Here is a 19,512-nt window from a genome sequence, read left to right as displayed (position 1 = left end):
GAAAGATACTTTCATTTGTTAGGTTTTAGCATTATACATTTTAACTTTTCATCACAAAAGTAAGAAAAGAATTTCAAACTAAGAGAAATAACATATACTACTTATAATAAGTAAAATGTCCCATTAGAGTTTGATTCTAAGAGGGAAGGAAACCCACATTTATCTGACTTTAGTATTTAAATCCTTGAAAAAAAGCCTATGCTTTTATTGCAAAATTAGCACTTTAAGAAAATATTGACAATAGTAATGCACTATCAAAATGTACACAAATGGCAGCTATGTAATTTATATGTTTAAACAAATTAAATACATGTATTTCTCAATTTAATTTCTTGATGAACTACCTCAAATATCAATATTAAGGAATTCTTTAATTTTATCATATAATACCAACACCAAAGCACCCCCTGTACCACGAAGGATATTGGAGAAGGCACCACGAAAAAATGCATTGATTCCCTCATGTTGGTATATCTTCACAAAGCAGTCTAATGTTCCTTTATATTGCCGTTCAGCTTCACCACTCTATATAGAAAAGACACAGTTTGCCATTATCTTAATTTTTTTTTTTTTTTTTACCTTAACAAACATAGTTTTCTATCAGCACTAAGGATAAGATTAACACTGGAGTAAAACTTTGTTGAGTTGATTGGGGCATATACTGAATATTTTACTTAGTGGTTAGAGAATATTCTTACTTTTCAGGAACATTTGAAAACTGACCATATAATAGGTTTAACAAATGTCAAAGAACTACATCATATAGAACAGGATTTATCCTCTTATCACAATGCAATTAAGTGAGAAATTGACAGCAAAAATAACTAGAAAAATATGTTTGGATATTAAGAAAAATGCCACTTCTTAGAAAATATAGAAAGCCAAATGATAACCACAAAATCCCTTAACTAAAATTATAAGATGTAGCTTGAGTGGTAATTTATAAATAAATTAATGACCGTGAAATCTTAGAAAAGCTGAAAATTAATGAGCAACCTAAACATCTTTAGGAAAAGTATAAACCTAAGGAAAGTAAAAATAAGAAAATGACCATCAGAAATAGAGGAAATAGAAAACAAACACAACAGAGAGCATAAAAAGTCAAAAGATAATAGAAAATAACATAACAGAAAACATAAAAAGTCCAAAGTTAGTTCTTTGAAATTCTTAGCTGACAAATTTCTTGAAATACTGTTTAAGGGAAAAAAGAGAAAAAACCCCAAGATTATTAGAGATGGCAAAAGTCATATAAATGCAGATGATTCAGAGATTAAAGAGAAAGATGATATTATTAAAAACTTTATGACAATTATTTTTAAAACTCAGAATGGATGTTTCCTAGAAAAGTATAATTTACCAACAGAATAGGAAAAAATAGAATAATACTATAATTGCTAAAGAAATTCAATCTGTTGTTGAAAATCTTACAAAGAAAACCGCATGTCCAGATGTAGAACTTACATGTAAATTCTATTAAACATTCAATGAACATTTTAATTCTAATCTTACAGAAATTATTCTAGAGAAGAGAAAAGTAGGAAGACTAATCAACATATCTGATGAGGCTCGCATAGCCTTGATTCCAAAGTCAGAATAGTACAACACAAGAAGCCAAAGTCACTGAAACATGAATGCAAAAATTGTGAACAGAACCCAGTAAATCAAATCCAACAAGGGATATAAAATACATCATGACCAACCTGAGTTATCCCAGGCATATAGGGTTGGCTTAGCTCTAGACAATAGATTAATGTAATATAATATGCTAACACATTAAAAGACAAAAACAATACTGATCATCTCAATAGATATAGAAAAAAATGACTGCCATTCATAATTAGAAATTGTTGTAACCCAGGAACAGCAGGGAATTGTCATAACACGATAAAAAATAACTACAAAAACCCCTACACCTAACAAACATTAAATTATATAACATTGAAGGGATTCACTATAAGACTATGAAAAAGACAAGGTTTCCAGGTATTCTTTAACATATAATATAATACTGAACAAGAGGTTTCAGTGAATATAGAAAAGAAAAGGAAATAAAAGGTATAAGAACTGATAAGGAAGGTGAAAAAATTGATATTATTTGCAGATTATATACCTTTTTACGTAAATAAAAACCCTCAAAGTGCATACATATATATTAGTGTTTGTAATAGGGTTAACAAAATTGTGAGATATAAAATGAAAATACAAATTTAAAGAGTACTGTTATGGGCTGAGTTGTATCCCCCCAAAATTATATGCTTAAGTCCTAATCCTCAGTACCTCAGAATTCAACTATATTTTGAGATAGGATCTTTAATGGTAATTAAGGTTAAATAAGATCACTAAAGTAGGCCCTAATCCAATATGACTGTCCTTATAAGAAGAGGGACAAAGAAAGGACCACATGAAGACAAAGGAAGAAGATGGCCATCTACAAGCCAAGGAGAGAGATCCTCAGAAGAAACCAACCCTGGCAACACCTTGATCTCAGGCTTCTAGCCTTCAGAACTGTGAGAAAATAAATTTCTGTTGTTTAAGCTGTTCAGTTTATAGTACTTGTTATAGTAGCCCTAGCAAGCTAATATACATACACATATACATAAAGATCCATATACCCACAATTTTTTTTCTGTACCATTTTGAGAATAAGTCACAGACATCATGCCTCTTATCCCTAAATACTTCATTGTGTATTTTCCAAGAACAAGTATATTTTCTTACATACCCAAAGTACAGTTATCAAAATCAGGAAATTTAACATTGATCCAGTACCATTTACCCAATCCACAGCCTCTATGCAAATTAATTTTCCATTTTTAAAAGTTTCTCAATGTACTAAACTAGAGCTAGCTATAGATCAAGAGGAAACACAGATGTAAAAGGAATAACTCTAAGTATAGTCCACAAATGAAGTAATAGGTTAGCTTTACCCTTCCAGGTGGTCTACGGGGTTCTTCCTGGACCATTTTGTAAATAATAAAAATGAGGATAATGATAGTAACTATACCTCATAGCAGTGTTTTCAGGATTTATTGAGTTAAAGTGTAAAATGCTTAGGACAGTATATGGCACCCATTAAGCACTATTATTACTATTGTAGCTTTCTGGCATCATTATTTTCACTTGCCCTCCTGAAACCTATGGTCTGGCTCTACTGAACTACTTCTCAAGTCTTACCTCTATGTATGTCTTTCTCCTATGCTTAGAATATTTTCTTACTGTCTGAGGAAAGCCTATTCACTGAGATTTAGCTCTCGAAGAGGCCACATCTGTTCACTATATGCATTTGGGTGCCCCTCCTCTATGCATTCCTGGAACCTATACATATTTCTGTTTAAACCATTAACTGTATGTCTTCAGTACTAGACTATGAGTTTGAATGCAATCTGTCTTATATTATTTGTATCATAGCTTAGCACAGATTAAGCACTCAAATATTTGTTGAAGGAATGAATATAACAGATAACAGCACTGGAGATTGAATGTATCAAAATTCTGGTTTCGGGATTTATATTTAGAACACAGATCATTATAAACAATTTTCATCCTTGGAGTTCAAAATTATTTACTTTTCTGAAAATATAATACAACAAATGATGACACATCAATGGTTTGTGACTGGGCTTATTCTACTTCATCTAATATTTGAGTTAAAATAGACATACTCATCCAATAACTGTCACCCCCCTCTACCCTCCAAGGAATACATGCTGCAGGAGAAGGCATTTCTGTTCTAATGGCAGATGAGGAAGAAGCTTTGCTGGCTATTTTAGGAGTAAAGAATATAAAACACAATATATCGTGTATTTATTTTAGCTAAGTAAAACAAATGACCTATTTATTTCTGCCAAAATTTCAGCCAAAATTTTTCTAAAATTTGAATAAATTATACCTGGACATCAGAGATACTGGAAAACTCAATTCAGTATACAAATAATAGTATTAAATACCTGCATCATCATACGTCTTCTAACTGTGTCAAAGGGATAAGAGAGTATTCCAGAACATGTAGTCACGACTTGCGCAATGAAGAAGGAGACAAGAAATGGGGTTTCCTTTGGTTTTGGTAATAAGCCCTAGGAAAGAAAAATGTATCAAGTAACCACCTACATTTCTAAAATATGTGAAATCATTAAGTCAAAGGATAATTTCTATAAATACATGAAAAAGGGCTTAATTATATTTAAAATGCGATAAAAACCAGTTGGGTTTAATAGTGGCAGATCAGAAGAAAAGGGAAATGATATACATGAGTAATTTCCATGAACATATCTGTCTAAAAGATACACTAAAAACTAAAAGTAATCTGTCAAGACCACAATAAAAATGACATTGAATTACATTTATACTAATGAGGGAGGGCAGGGATAATATATAAATCTATCATAAAATTTCCCTCAAGTTTTAAGCTTATTTAGTAATAATACTGATAATAATTTCACTGCTTCCTTTTGGAAGCATTATGATGTAGTGATTAAAATATAAACTTTTTGCTTGCCATTTAACAATTACTTAACTGCTCTAGGTTATTTATCTTAAAAACAGAGATTTAAAAAGCTATCTCAGCACACTGTGAGGATATAAAGTAGTTAACAAGGTTCCCAGAACTAAGTGATAGCTCAAAAAATTGTAGCCGTTATTACAATCTTTCTTTTTTCCTACCTTAGGGAAGTGCTATTAAAATCTGAAATGAAAATGTGAATCGCAGAACAATCTGGAAAATATAACACAGAAGCTAACAGGGTCCAATAGATAACCAAGCTACAGTAGCATTTATTGTGATCAATTATGTCTTTCCTACTTCCAGAAATGATAGTAAATTGATTGTCTGCATGTAAAAAAGTGATAATAAAGTTAACGTTGAATCTGAAAAACTATTAGAAAGTGCCTTTCTATCTGCCAAAGATTTGATGAGGATGTAGGCCTTAGCATGTTTTCCATTTGCAACATGATGTATAGTGCAAACACCACAAAATAATGTTTTGAGACATACTTTATATCTAAGGTCAAATCAATTATAATTTAATTAGGTTATGGCAAAGTCATGATTAAACAGAATTTCATGTTTCTCTTATCTCATCCTTTATTTTGGTTTCTATAATTAAAAGTAACATATCTGCTGAATACATTACTAATTAGAACAATATAACTAAGTTAAAGCCCCCAAATTACCTTAACTGTGTCATAAGCTCCAAAATAAGAGGCCCGGTACACAATAATGCCCTGAACTGAAACACCAAAGCCTTGGTATAAACCAACAATTCCATCTGATTTTGCTATTTTCATAATACAGTCACCTAAACCCTTGAATTGTCGCTCTTCAGGACCTAAAATAAAGGCATTTAAAATCTATTAGCAACATTTTATACCAAATACTTCAAAGTTATTTGAACATTTTACAGACTTAAATGACCTGGATTTGCCACTTAGAAATCTTGCTAACAAAGAAGGCACAAATCAAAATCCTCTTGTTCATTTAAAGATAATCAACATTTCAAGTAGTATCTTAAACGAAATTAACTGAAAATATTAATCTTATAAAAGGACTCTAACTCAAGCAATCTTACTTAAAATTTTATTAAAATTATCAGAAAATACTTAGGAACGAAAAACTCTATGACTCTTGAAAAGCAAAAAGACAAAGCTAAAAACTGGTTAAGTTTCGGACAGTTAACATTTTAGATGCAGTGTCGTATTTTTCTAGTTTTTGCTGGTTTTGTTTTTTTTTCCCTTGAGAAGTTCTAACTTCTTGACAATATTTTAAAACTATTATATGTACAACACAATCTTCCAAAATAAACTAAATCTCCTAATTTTGATAAAGAAAGCAAAATTACAGAACTTAAAAAAGATACATTGAATTATTTTGTACCTTCTTAGCAATAAAAAGAAAATCTGGACTTCCAATTAAACGTAATAGATAGAAGTCATATTTTCATCTTTGCTCAAACTGCCACCCCTTCTGAAACATTTTCTCTGATTACTTATCTAAACTTGGCATCACTCTCTTCTAATTTTTTTCCTAGAATTTATCACTAAGTGACAGTATGAGGGTACTTCAAAAAGTTTGTGAAAAGATTTGTATTATCTTTTAATTCTATTTTTCCATAAACTTTTTGAAGGACCCTTGTATATCTTAGTCATTCATTCATCTTTTATTACTTGTGTCCTCCTCTAAACTATAAGGTACATGAGGCATGAGCTCCATGTCTTATGTTAAAATGATAGTAAAGGAATAAAACAGGTTTAAAGTCATATAAGCCAAGAAGAGTACATGACAGAGAATGAAATCCATACATTTTTGCAAGATGAAAAGGAGAGGAGAGAGTGGCAACTCACTAAGTAGAGCAAAGAAAGCTATTTTCTTACAGAGGGAGATATTGTTAGGAAGCAAGCCATTTGACCCCAATAATCTCAAAGACTTAGAAATTAGAGAAACTTTTTCCTAGGGGAAAAGCACAGAAGCAACTGAATGCTCAAAATCTACAATCTCATCCGGGGCAGCCAAATTACTTATTCCACTGCCATCCTTAAAACTGAGCACAAGTCTCCAGACTGAATACGGCCAATTGAGTGATATCTATGATTATGGAAAACAGAGACACAGAGAGATACATAATTGTGGAATGTAAAATCATCAGGGATAGAAAGTTACTAAAAAGAAAAACCTGTCACATTCTAAAGTATCAGGAGTAAGAGATCTTTATTTTTTTTTGTGGCTCGCCAGTGTGAGGATCCGAACCCTTGACCTTGGTGTTACAACACTGCACTCCAACCAAATGAGCTAACTGGCCAGCCTAGAGATCTGATTTCTTAAGAGCAACATTAGAAACTAAAAGCCAAGGTAATGCTTTCAAAATTGTGAAGGAAAATAACTTTAAAATCTGAATTTTATATGTGGCCAAATATTAATCAAGTGAGAGGGTAAAACTGTTTTAGAAATGAAAGATCTCCATTTATTTCCTATTTGCTCTTTTTCAGAAAGCTACCAAAGAACATACTCTACCAAAATAAGGGTGTAACAAAAAAATAGGAAGATGTGATATTTAAGTAAGGATAGAGGCAAAGGGAATTTCTAGGATGAGAGTTGTACATCTTTCCTAGAGAGAAGCCACAGTCAAGTCAGGATTAAGTGTACGGGGGAATCTAGGAGGGGCTCTGTAGGAAAAAATGGAACTAAACTGTAAGAAGTCTGTGTTTATTCTTTTGTAACAACAGGACTTCCCCTTCTCTCTTTGAAGAGAGAAAACAATAATTAGTATAGTTTAGGCCCTATGACTCTACCACTTGGTTGAGAATAAAATTTGTAAACTATACCTAGTAATACAGTTGTTATATCATAACTCTACAATAAACAATACATAGTTCAAAACACAAAGAAGGAAGAATTAGTTATTTCCCAAAATCCCATACCTTTTCCAACATCGACCCCTAATCGGGTCCGGGCAAAATCTAGAGGATACACTACACATAAGGATGTTGCCCCAGCAGCTCCACCGGAAGCCAGATTTGCCAAAAACCACCTCCAGAACTGAAACATATTAATTAAAAAGTGGTTATTAAACTACAGAATCTGGCTATTTAAACAGCTGGTAAATTCTTATTTTTATAAACGTTTAAAAATCAGATTTACAAGATGCTTTTATAAAGTAAACACATATAATAACATATATCATATTATCTAAAATATTTCTCTTCATATCTATATAGCCTTTGTTTCTCAATAGGCAGTTTGGGAGATATAATTTAGATGCTGACATAGTGAAATTCCAGGATATTTTAATGTTCTCCAGTGAAAGCAGCCCAAATTAGGAAAAGAGGCCACATAAGATCATCATCTCTCTAGACTGCATACTTTTTCTTTGTAAATAATAGTATTAGCTACATACATTTTTTGTTAATAATAGTGTTAGCTATGATTAAAATGTCATTTACATATGGAAAATTTAGTTGTGCTCTTTTTGGACAAGGGCAGTAGTACTTCGTAATACCCCAATTTTACTTCGTAATTTTAGTAGCATTAAATTTGAACAGCTCAAAAATGTAAATTTAATTATGTTCAAATGATGACATGAAAATTGACAGACACCAATTATAATATAGCTCAGTGGCATGTAAGTTAGGTTTTGTTGGTCTGCTGGTTCACATGGACTACTGAAGAAGTATAATTCTTTTTGATAAACATTTAAAATGTGCCCTCTCCAGGTCCAACAAGCTGCTTTTCAACATCTAGGTCTTATGGGAGAAGAAAGGAATATCTGAATCAATGCTGTTACAGAAAATCTAGGGTATAACCATTAAATACATTAAAGAAAACAATATTCTAGTCAAGCTCAATTTCTTGTTTTATTCTCTAGCTCTTATTTCTAACAATAGTTTTAAGTCTCAGATAGCTCTGGAACTCTTAATTTTCTCTTGGCCTGGAATGCTGTTCCTATTTTTTGTTTTTTAAACCAAAAAACAGTTATTGCTTTGTGCTGTAATTCAGTTTCTCCCTTTTCCATGAAATCTTCTCTGATCTCCAATCCATGTAAAACTGTAATTATTACTCTCTTCCCATAAATACTTCATCTGTGTCAGAGAATTAAAGATGCATCGAAAGACCAATATGTAAGATGTGTCAACATGTTCCAGACTGTCATTTTTTAAAGTAGTACAGTACTAACAATCACTTTCTACTTTATAATTATTTGTGTGTATTTATATTCCTACAGACTATAAAATTCTTAAGGCCAGGATTATTTTCAATTAACAGCTTTACTGAGATATAATTCACACACCATACAATTCACCCAATTTAACAGACTGTTAGTATATTTAGAGTTGTGCAACCATTACCACAGTTTTAGAACATTTTCATCACCCAAAAAGAAACCCTGTACTTGTTATAAGTCACTCCACATCTTCCCTAGGTAAATTTCTATCTCTATAAATTTGCCTATTCTGGACATTTCACATAAAAGGAATCACATAATAAGTAGTCTTTTGTAACTGTCTTCTTTCATTTAACACAATGTTTTCAAGGTTTATCCACACTGCAGCATGTATTAGTACTTCATTCCTTTGTATTGCCAAATGATATTCTGTTATATGCATATACCACATTTTATTTATCCATTCGTCAGCTGATGGACATTTGGGTTGTTTCCATTTTTTTGAGACTAGGATTCTTAATTCATCTGTCTATTTCACAGAGCAAGTCATGGGGCCTTGCCCAGAGAAATGCATTCAATAAATATTTGTTTAATGAAGTAATACCAGACTCCCATAACTCATTTTAAGTGTAGCTCATCAGTTCTAGTACATAAGTATCCATGTTTCATTATTGCACAGAGATGATTAGATTGGGAGGTTGCATGTGACACCAGGGTTGCTAATCCACAGTATAGTAGATGATCTGTAACCTGGTATGAAAAGATGAGCTGGGCCAGAATTGGACTTTAGGGATTCTATACCAGTTAGCAGTAAGGACAGAAATGGAAAAGTTAAGTAACTTTTTTTATGTCTCAGACTTCTTTGACACTATTGAAAGCTATAGACCCTCTCCCAAGAAAAAGCACACAGGTATAAACATATACTTTCAGTGTGTTTAGTGTATTCCCGAAGCATCCATCAATCCCAGGTTAAGAATCTGAGACCTATAGAAAGATCAGAAAGGATTACTATATTAACAGTGAACTTAAAAGAAATATGAAAATATAGGTAAGTAAAAAAGGTGGGCAGTAATGAGAAAACAGAGCAAACACACACATGAAAAGGAGGTAATTAGAAAGAACGTTAGACGACTTGGGAGAGAAAGATGAAGACTATAATTTGGTCCTTAGAGCTGACTTTGGTTCAAATTCAAGTGCCAGTGTATCATTACAATAAGCCCCCTCTTTCCTGAGGTAATTTGAGTTGATCTCTGCTTCTTAAAATCAAATAAGTCAAACCAAACATGAGATAAAGCATAAATGTTTATAAAATAGATCTTAGTTCCACTTAATCATTTTTCCTTCCTAGATAAAAGAAGTCAGATCAATGACCTTTTGGGTGGATAATCATATAATTTATCATTCAAACCAGAGAGTTCTGATACTGAAAGGGGGAACTATGAAAAAAATGACACAGGCAGGCACAACGTGTGCAACTAGTACAATCTACTGATGGAAGGAAGAAAGGGAGGGGGATGGTAGAAGGAAGGAAGGAAAGGAGGAAGGAAGGAAGGATACAGAGAAAGGAAGTAACAATCTGCCTGCTGTAGATTGTATGCCCCGCCCCCCTGCATTGAAGCTTAAACTCCCACTGTAACTGTTGATGGTGGGAATTCCTATTACAGTAATTAAAAGGTGGGGCCTTGAAGAGGTGATTAGATTCTGAGGAACATGCCTAGTGAATGATTTAAAAATGGTGGTCAAGGGCTGTCGGGCTAGGGCTCAGACCCTTCAAACCCATCGTACAGACTAGGTCACAGACCCATCATATGCCAGGCTGGGTCACTAGATCCCTCATGTGCCAGGCTAGGTCACCAGACCCCTCATGTGTCAGGCTGGGTCACAGTCCCCTCACATACAGGTCATGAGCTAGGTAATTGGGAAAGATCTTGGGAGCCACTGGCAGAGTTGACAGGTTCATTCCAATGTGACCTCAGTCCTCAGCTTCCTCGGCAGCAGCTTACAGCAGCCTCCAGCAGATCTGGCAGAAGTGGCAGTGGCCTCCCGGAGCACTCCGGGGGGGTCCCGGCAGCAACAGCCTCCAACAACAGTAGGGGCCTCCCTGTGGCCCCTCTGGGGAATCCCGGGGGCAGGGGGCATTGTGGATCAGAGCCATTAGTCCTTTATACTTAAGCCTGATAACCCAGGAACACCTGGGTGCGAGTCAGACAACCAAAGAACACCTGGGCACACATGCGCGATTACATCAGACAATAAAAAAAAAAAAACTTGGGCACACGTGCATAGTTATGTTTTTATCAAATGCTCGCCTAGATTCCAAAGCCCTGAGGGATCCTGACCATTTACCTTCACTTTCCCTACATAGGCGTGGTTCTGAGGGCTTTAAAAAGAGAATAAATGAGGAGGTTAGTCTCTCTCTGCTCCACCATTTTCACAGTATGATACTCAGGGTCACTGCTGCCACCACCAGATGTGTCCTTGGACTCTGGACTTCCCAGCCTCAGAAACTGTAAGCAATAAATTGTGTTGTCTTTATAAAATACCCGGTTCCGGGTATTTTGTTATAAGCAACAGAAAAGGACTAATACACTACCCGTGTTGAATGATGATCCTGCAAGTATCTGTGTAACAAATAAAACCTGTCCCTCCACAATTAAGATTGAAAATAAAATAAGACACATGAGAGGAAGTGTATCAGTATAAATGAGTTTCAGTTATTAAAGTTAGTAATTTAAAGTATTACTATATTGTAAAAGGAAGGAACATGGAAAGAAATCAGGAAGGGAGAAGAGGGTGAAAGTCTGAGGATTCTGAAGGAAAACAATCCTGTTTATTTTCAACTGTTGACAAACAGATACTGTGTAAAGAGACTCAATGATACATCATAGAACAAATACCCTGGGACCAAAATTCTAACAGAGTTTGTCTGGGCTAGGAAGAGAGGTAGAAGTTCTAGTCTTTCCTATTGAGGGTTATACTGGAAACTGCTAGGGTGGCTGAGAAAAGGTTTGTATCTTGGCCCAGCTGAGGCTCATCCAATCTGGTCACACCAGCTGAGTATGGGAGTTAGACTGGAACAAATTATTTGGGAAAATGCTATAAGCTCTGAGTCCTACTTTTCTTATCTATACACTTGGGATAAAAATAACTACCTCAAAGAGTGAAGTGAAAATTCAGTGAAACAATATATGGTTGGCACATACTTTCCTTACCATGGTTTATTTTTAAAAAAACCCAACAACAAAACTTTATTTTGAGATAATTTAACATTCTCATGCATTTTAAGAAATAATAAAGAGGCTGTAAGCTTTTCAACCAATTTTTCCAAATGGTAACATCTAGCATATCTATAGTACAGGAAAGTAACACTGATAAAACCTACCTTATTAAGACTTGGCCAGTTAGACACGCTCATTTGCATGTTTTTTTAGTTATATGTACTTTTATCACATGTTCAGATTCATATAACCACCACCATGGTCCAGAGTTCCATGTAAGGATACTTCATGCTACTCTTTTTTAGCCACAGCCACTTCTCTCCCTCCTGGCAATCACTATTCTATTACCCATCACTATAATTTTTTCATTTCAAGAATGTTATATAACTGGAATCAAGAAGCATATAACCTTTGAGATTGGGTTTTTACTTATCCAAAATTGCTGCACATATCAAAAGTTGATTTCTTTTTTTTAATTAAAAAATTTTTAATGAAAAATTGTCTTATACAGACAAAAGAACTAAAATAAGGAAAAAGAAACAAGGTAGGGTATATCCTAAAATGTCAATAGTGGCTATTTCTAGATGGTGAGCAGGATGGTGAGATTACAAGTGATTGCTAATTTCTTTCTCTCTTTTTAAATAAAATTTAAAAATTTTATTTTTGGCTATAAAACAAGTCTTAATACATTAAAAAAATAAGATCATAGAAAATTTGTTCTCTGATCACACTAACAGAAGGAAATTTAGGAAATTCACAAACATGTGGGAATTAAACAATAGTCTCCTAAATAAACAATGGGTAAAATGAAAAATCACAGGAAAATTAGAGTACACTGAGATAGACCAAAGCACAGCATATCAAAATTTATAGGATGCCAGGCTCATGCAATTTTTAGAGGAAAATTTGTACTTGTAAACACCTACATTGAAAATAAGAAAAATCTCAATAATGTAAACTTCTACCTTAAGAAAATAGAAAAGGAAGAGCAAACTAAACCCAAAGCAAATATAAGTAGGAGATAAAGATTACAACAGAAATTTATGAAATAGGGAACTCAAGAAATAGAGAAAATCAACAAAACCAATAGTTGATTCTTTTAAAAGATCAACAAAATTTACAAACCTTTATCTAGATGGACCAACAAGAAAGAGAGAAGACCAAAATTACTAAAATCAGAAATAAAGTAGGGGCATTATTAAATTCTCATTATGGTTTTTCATGGTGGTAAGATTGAGTTTCTCTTTCTTGTTTGCATTTTTGTTCCACCAGTGGGTTATATTTCCTGTATATTCATGGTAGTGATTATTGTTTTTTGGATTCCAGATGCAGGACTTCCTTGAGGATTTCTTGCAGGGCTGGTCATGTGGTGCTGAGCTCCTGCAGCTTTTGTCTGGAAAATACAATATTTTCCCCTCATTTCTGAAGGCTAGCCTTGCTGGGTATAGTATTCTTGGCTGACAGTTTTTTCTTTTATTATTTTGAATATATTCATCCTATTTTCTTCTGGCCTGTATAGTTTCTTTTGAGAAGCCTGGTGTTAGTCTGATGGGGCTCCCTTACAGGTGACTTGATGCTTTTCTCTTGCTTCTTTTAAGATTCTCTCCTTATCTTTGAGCATTGCCAGTTTGACTATAATGTGTCTTGGGGAGGATCTTTTTGGGTTGAATCTGTTTGGGGATCCTTACCTCCTGGATCTGAAGATCTGTATCTCTCCCTATACTTGGGACATTTTCCTTTATTATTTCATTGAATAGGTTTTCCATGCCTTTTCCTTTCTCCTCCCCTTATGGAACACCCATGACTTGAAAGTTTGTGAGCTTAACGTTATCAGCTTGCTTCCTTAGATTTTCTTCATTTTTTAAAATTCTTTTTTCCTTTTCTTCATCTGCCTGGGTTATTTCAAAAAGACTGTCTTCAAGATCAGAAATTCTTTCTTCTGCTTGTTCTAGCGTGCTGCTTAATCTATTGGTTGTGTTTTTTATTTCGCTTAGGGAATCTTTCAATTCCGTGAATTCTGCTACATTCTTTTTTAAGGTATTCTCTTTGTAAACTTCCTCCTTCATATCCTGGGTTGTTTTTTTTTTTTAATATTCTGGATTTTTTTTCTCATTTCATTATGGTCTAACAGAGTCTTCTTGTAACTCAGTGAGTTTCCTTAAGACTGTTGCTCAGAATTTCTTTTCAGTAATTTCAAGGGTTTCCTACTCTAAAGGGCCTGGTATTTGAGAATTACTTTATTCTTTTGCTGGTGTCATATTTTCTTGGGTTTTTGTATTTCTAGTATCTCTACATTGATATCTGGTCATCTGGTAGAGCAGTTGCTTCTTCTGTTACTTGAGTTAGCTTTGAGGAGAGAGACATCATCTTCTTTTTTTGGTCTCCAATGGTGACTCTCCTTGTGTCAATGCAGTTGCGGGCCTCCTGCATGGTGACTATGGCTACTGCTGTGGCATCACGTTTTTGCAGCAGCCATGGCTGTGGTAGGCCACCTGTGTGGAAGTGGTGTTTTCGGCATGCTCTCTTACCTGCTTCTGGGAGGAGGGGGCTGCCCTTGACTCCTGCCTAAGGCCCCGGGTGTTGCTCTTATACCTGCTTCTGGGTGGAGGGGGCTGGCCTTGGCCTCTCCGTTCCTTTTTTTATAGTGGTAAAATATGAGAGTGCTTCAAAAAGTTCATGGAAAGATTTATATTATCATTCAATTCTATTTTTGGCTATAAAACTCTTTTTTATTGTTTGTTTTATTTTTGTTGCTGGATGGTATGGGGATTTGAACCCTTGACCTTGGTGTTATAACACTGCACTCTAACTAACTGAGCTAACAGGCTAGCCCTAATTTTTCCATGAACTTTTTGAAGTATCCCTGTATACATAAGATTTACCATTTTAACCATTTTAAAATTTATGATTCAATGGCATTAAGTACATTCTCAATGTTGTAAACATCACCATTATCTATTTCCAGAACACTTTCATCATCCTAAACAGAACTCTATAGTCACTAAACAATAAATCCCTATTATTTAACCCACCCTCATTTAACCTCTATTCTATTTTCAGTCTCTATGAATTTGCCTATTCTAGGTACCTAAGTGAAACCATACAATAATCGTCCAATCAAAAGTTTGTTCCTTTTTACTGCTGAGTAATATTTTACTGCTGAGTAATAACCATGGTGGGATTCACCATAGGTTGTTCAACCATTCACCTGTTGAAAGACATCTGAGTTGTTTCAAGATTTTTCCTATTATGAAATATGTGTACACTGGTTTTTATATGAACATACGTTTTTACTTCTCTGGAATGAATGTTCAAGAGCATAAAAAGGGTCATAAGGTTTGCCTGCACTGTTATCGACATTTGGTGTTCTCACTACTTTAGCCATTCTGCTGTGTGTGTAATTATATCTCATTTTGGTAGACCAATGACTTTTAAAAAATTTTACTTCTAATTGACAAATAATAATTGTATACATTTATGGGGTACAATGTGTTTTGATACATATTTACATTGTAGAATGATTAAATCCACACTAATAATTAAATCCACTAATTAACATATCCATTACATACTTATTTTTTGTGGTGTGAACATTTAAAATCTACTCTTTTTAGAAATTTTGAGATATACATTATTATTATTAGCTATAGTCACCATGTTGTACAACAGATCTCTAAAACTTATTCCTCCTGTCTAACTGGAACCTTGTCCCTTCTGGACAACATCTCCCCATTCCACACCTTCTCCCCATCCCACACCCCCCACCTCCAGCTTCTGGTAATCACCATTCTACTCTTATGAGTTGTAACTTCTATACTAGAGTTAAAAGTGATTTATACACCATCTTTACAGTATTAGGGTATTCTTAATGTAACTATATATTTACCTTTTCCTGTGACTTTTACACTTTCTTGTTTCATGTTGTTATTTAGTGTCCTTTTATTTCAGCTCAAAGAACGTTTCTTGTAAGATTGCTCTCCTGGTGATGAACTCCCTCAGCTTTTGTCTGTATTGGAATGTCTTTCTCTTTCATTTCTGAAAAACAACTTTGCTGGATGTAGTATTCTTGGTTGGCAATTTTTTTTTCTTTTAGAATATATTACCCCACTCCCCTCTGGCTTGCACGATTTCTGTAGAGAAGTACACTCTTAGCCTTATGGGGGTGTTCCCCTATATGTGACAAGTTTCTTTCCTATCACTGCTTTCAAGATTCTTTGTTTTTGACTTTTGACAATATGATTATAGTATGTCTCAGGTATTCTTTTTAATTTATATTGCTTGAAGTCCTTAGAGCTTCCTGAATATGGATATCCATGTCCCTCCCAAGATTTGGGAAGTTTACAGACAGTATGTCTTTAAATAAACTTTCTTCCTCTTTCTTTTTTCCTTCTTATACACTCATAATTGTTATATTCATATGTTTGATGGTCTTTCATAGTTCTCTTATACTTTTTTATTCTTTTTCAGTTTCTCTTTATTTCTCTATTTGGCTAATTTCAAATGACCTATCTTTGAGTTTGCTAATTCTTTCTTCTGTATGATTGAGTCTGTTGTTGAAGTTTGCGGTTGAGTTTTTCAGTTCTGTCATTGTATTCTTCAGCTCTAGGATTTTTGTTTGGTTCTTTTTAATAGTTTCTATTTATTAAAGTTCTGATTTTGTTCATGCATTATTTTCCTTCTTTCATTCAGCTGTCTATCTGTACTTTCGTGCATCTCACTGAGCTTCTTTAAGATGATTATTCTGAATTCTTTTACAGGTAATTTATATATTGCCATTTCTTTAGGGCTGGTTATCGGAGCTTTATTAGTTTCCTTTGGTTGTATCATGTTTGCCTGATTCTTTGTTATCCATGTAGCCCTGCACTGGTGTTTGTGCATGTGAAGGACAAAACCCTTCTTTCAGTCTTTACAGACTGGTTTTGGCAGGTTAAAGTCTTCTCCTATTAGGTCTCCAGGCTGACAGGACTGCCTCCAGGATGGTGGTTGAGTGGGGTGGTATTCAAATTACGTGGCTGCTGTTAGGTCAGCAGTAGAGACTGCAGTTGGTGGGCCTCTCACCAGGAGCTCCAGTGGGTATGGATTCTATCTAGTCCCTGGGTGGACTAACTGTCTCCAAGACTTTGGTGTGTGGAGCTGGTGCTAAGATGAGTGTCTGCTTCATGGTTCATAGATGATGGGCCTTTATAGGAGTGCTGATAGGTATGGCTTCTTCCCATCTTTGGGATGGCTCCTGTTGGATCATTGAGTATGTCTCTGGGAAGGCCATAATGCCCTGGACCATGGCTGAAGGAGGCTGGAACCAAGTCACAGTGTTATTTCAGGGTCCACAGCCAAGACCAAGATATGCAGGCCAGTTTCTGGGGTCACAAACTGGTGTGTCTCCTGGTAGGTTCCTGGTTGGGCAGGCCTGTTTTCAGATCAGTGTTGAAAAGAGCTGGAGTCAATTTATAGGGTCATTTCAAGATCTACAATGGGACTGAGATCAGCAAGTCAGCCGAGATAGTTTATGCTAACAATGTGATTTATGTTAAACTGTTTTGTTGTGTGCCTGGGGCTTTGGGCTAAGCTTTATCAGTTTGACCTCTGGAGGGAGCTAGAGACTGAGTAGCTAAGGTCAGTCACACTCCACGACTATACAACTAACCCTGAATAAAAACCCTGGACCTCAAGGCCTGTGTGAGTTCTCTTGGTTGACAACATACGTATGTGTTGTCACAAGTTATTGGGAGAAGTGCTGTCCATCTAACTCCACTATGAGAGGACAACTGGAAATCTGCCCCTGGTGTCTTTTGGACTCTATTCTATTGTGCCTTTACCCTTTGATGATTTTAATCTGAATCCTTTTGCTGTAACAAACCATGAGTATAACAGCTTTTCTGAGTTCTGTGAGTCCTTCTAGTGAATCACTGAACCTGAGGGTCTTGGGGATCCTGGCAGAGAGAAAGGAAGATTCTGAGTCAAAGGAAGTTCCAATTATTAGAGTTGCCAGCTAAAGAATATAGGAACATTTTACTGAATGCTTATTATAAAGCAAGGCACTATGCTAAGCACTTTACATGTATTCTCATCTAAACTTCACAATAAAACCAAAAGATAGGCATTATTATGTCCAATTCTCAGATGAGAAAACTAGGGATCAGAAAAGTAAAGTGAGTTTCAAAAACTCACACAGCTAAATAGAATCCCAGACAGAATCCAAATTCAAATCTTCTGATTCTATGTCTAAAGAATTTTCTTAGTTACATTCCCCATAACATAAATGACAGTGCAAAGAATTCAATAAATACTTGTTAATGAAATAAAATTCTGAAAAAATGGGAATAAGGAGTATAAAAGGAAATTTAAAAGATAGCAATAAGGAAATGTTCCATTAAACCGTTTTTTTAAAAAACCTGCTAAGACAGTTTGGTTGGTTGGGGCAGGGGTGGAGATGAGGAGCAGAAGGGAGAAAATAAGAAAAAAGGTGAGGCCGGAGAGAGATTTTATAAGGGTGAGGGGAAGACTTTGGGAATGATGTAGGTGTGTATTGAATCCAACAAAACAAATAGAAATCAGGATATTTAGTTCATATTAATAGGAAAATTTGCAATTGAGATTTTGTAACCAAGGGAGTAATTATGTTGAAAAACAAAAAGCACCTTTGCAATAAAAAATAAAATACTCTAACTTAAATATATAATATTCCTGTTTTGATTTGATTTGGTATTCCTATACACTTTAATCTCAGATCTTTAGTCATAAAGAAGAAACAATTTACTTCTTTAGGGAATAAATTACCTCAGTAGTAGGAAATACATATTGTTGTCCACTCTCTGTACTTAAGAAAAGCAGGTATAATGCTGAATTTCCTCAGTGAAGTAGAACAATGATTATAAGATGCACATTACATTAAATTTAATGTTTACTCAGAGAAATATTGCCTCAGACAAAAGATCTCTTACTAATTAAATTGTGTTGATAGGTTTGGTGAAACTTGTAAAAGTTAATGTAATTCTGTTTCATATACAATTTCTGTAACTTAATCCATACCATAATAAGTTAACAGTCAATATGTTCTGCTTTATTTTTTCTGCCACTTGAGCACCTCCTCTTTAAATAAAACATCATAAGTAAGACAAACCTAACCATTTCTTAGAAAATTTTATAGATATTCAAACATAATTACCTGTTTTTCTTTATTAACTCCAGACATGAAAAGTTGTTTGTATTTGTCCTTAAAAGCAAAGTTGAGAGCTTGTGTTGGAAAATACCGTATAACATTTGCCAGATTGCCACGCCAATAACTGAAGAAACCTACAAAAGAAAACATACAAATATATAAACCTGTATTGCATTATTATTAAATAATTGCCATAGCTTTAACAAATTTAGCTATTTGAACTATTTAAAACATACTTTCTCATGAGAAAAATAAAGTTAATATGTGTGTCTCCACTGAAGAAAAAAGGCAGTGTTAATTCTGTGTACCCCATTCCAATTTTGTTTATTTCAAATAAAAAGACTTGAATACCTAAAAACCTATGGAAAGCATTATCCATAGGTTTTTATTGGGCTGAATATAGGGCTCTTTACTAGTACAGAGCTCACTAATATTGGTCAGAGGCATAATAACCCTTAGTCTTATTCTCAAACCCTGATGTACA

The 19,512-nt window shown here is 34.5% G+C and overlaps 1 protein-coding gene across 1 annotated transcript in view; it reads right to left on the bottom strand.

Moving 5' to 3' along the window:
- Nucleotides 1–345: 345 nt before the first annotated feature.
- The window catches only part of SLC25A31 (solute carrier family 25 member 31), a 28,742-nt gene continuing 9,575 nt past the window's right edge, over nt 346–19,512 (bottom strand). Inside the window, exons 2-6 of the mRNA XM_063108676.1 lie at nt 19,035–19,162; nt 7,411–7,528; nt 5,170–5,324; nt 3,948–4,073; nt 346–525 (exon numbers count right to left, since the gene is read on the bottom strand). Of these exons, the coding sequence (XP_062964746.1) occupies nt 346–525; nt 3,948–4,073; nt 5,170–5,324; nt 7,411–7,528; nt 19,035–19,162 (707 nt within the window). The remainder of the gene's footprint in view (nt 526–3,947; nt 4,074–5,169; nt 5,325–7,410; nt 7,529–19,034; nt 19,163–19,512) is intronic.

This window comes from Cynocephalus volans, chromosome 9, assembly GCF_027409185.1.
Source record: "Cynocephalus volans isolate mCynVol1 chromosome 9, mCynVol1.pri, whole genome shotgun sequence".
Classification (NCBI taxonomy): Eukaryota; Metazoa; Chordata; class Mammalia; order Dermoptera; family Cynocephalidae; genus Cynocephalus; species Cynocephalus volans.
The sequence above is the reverse complement of the archived record's forward strand: the minus strand, read 5'-3'. Positions and strand labels throughout refer to the sequence as shown.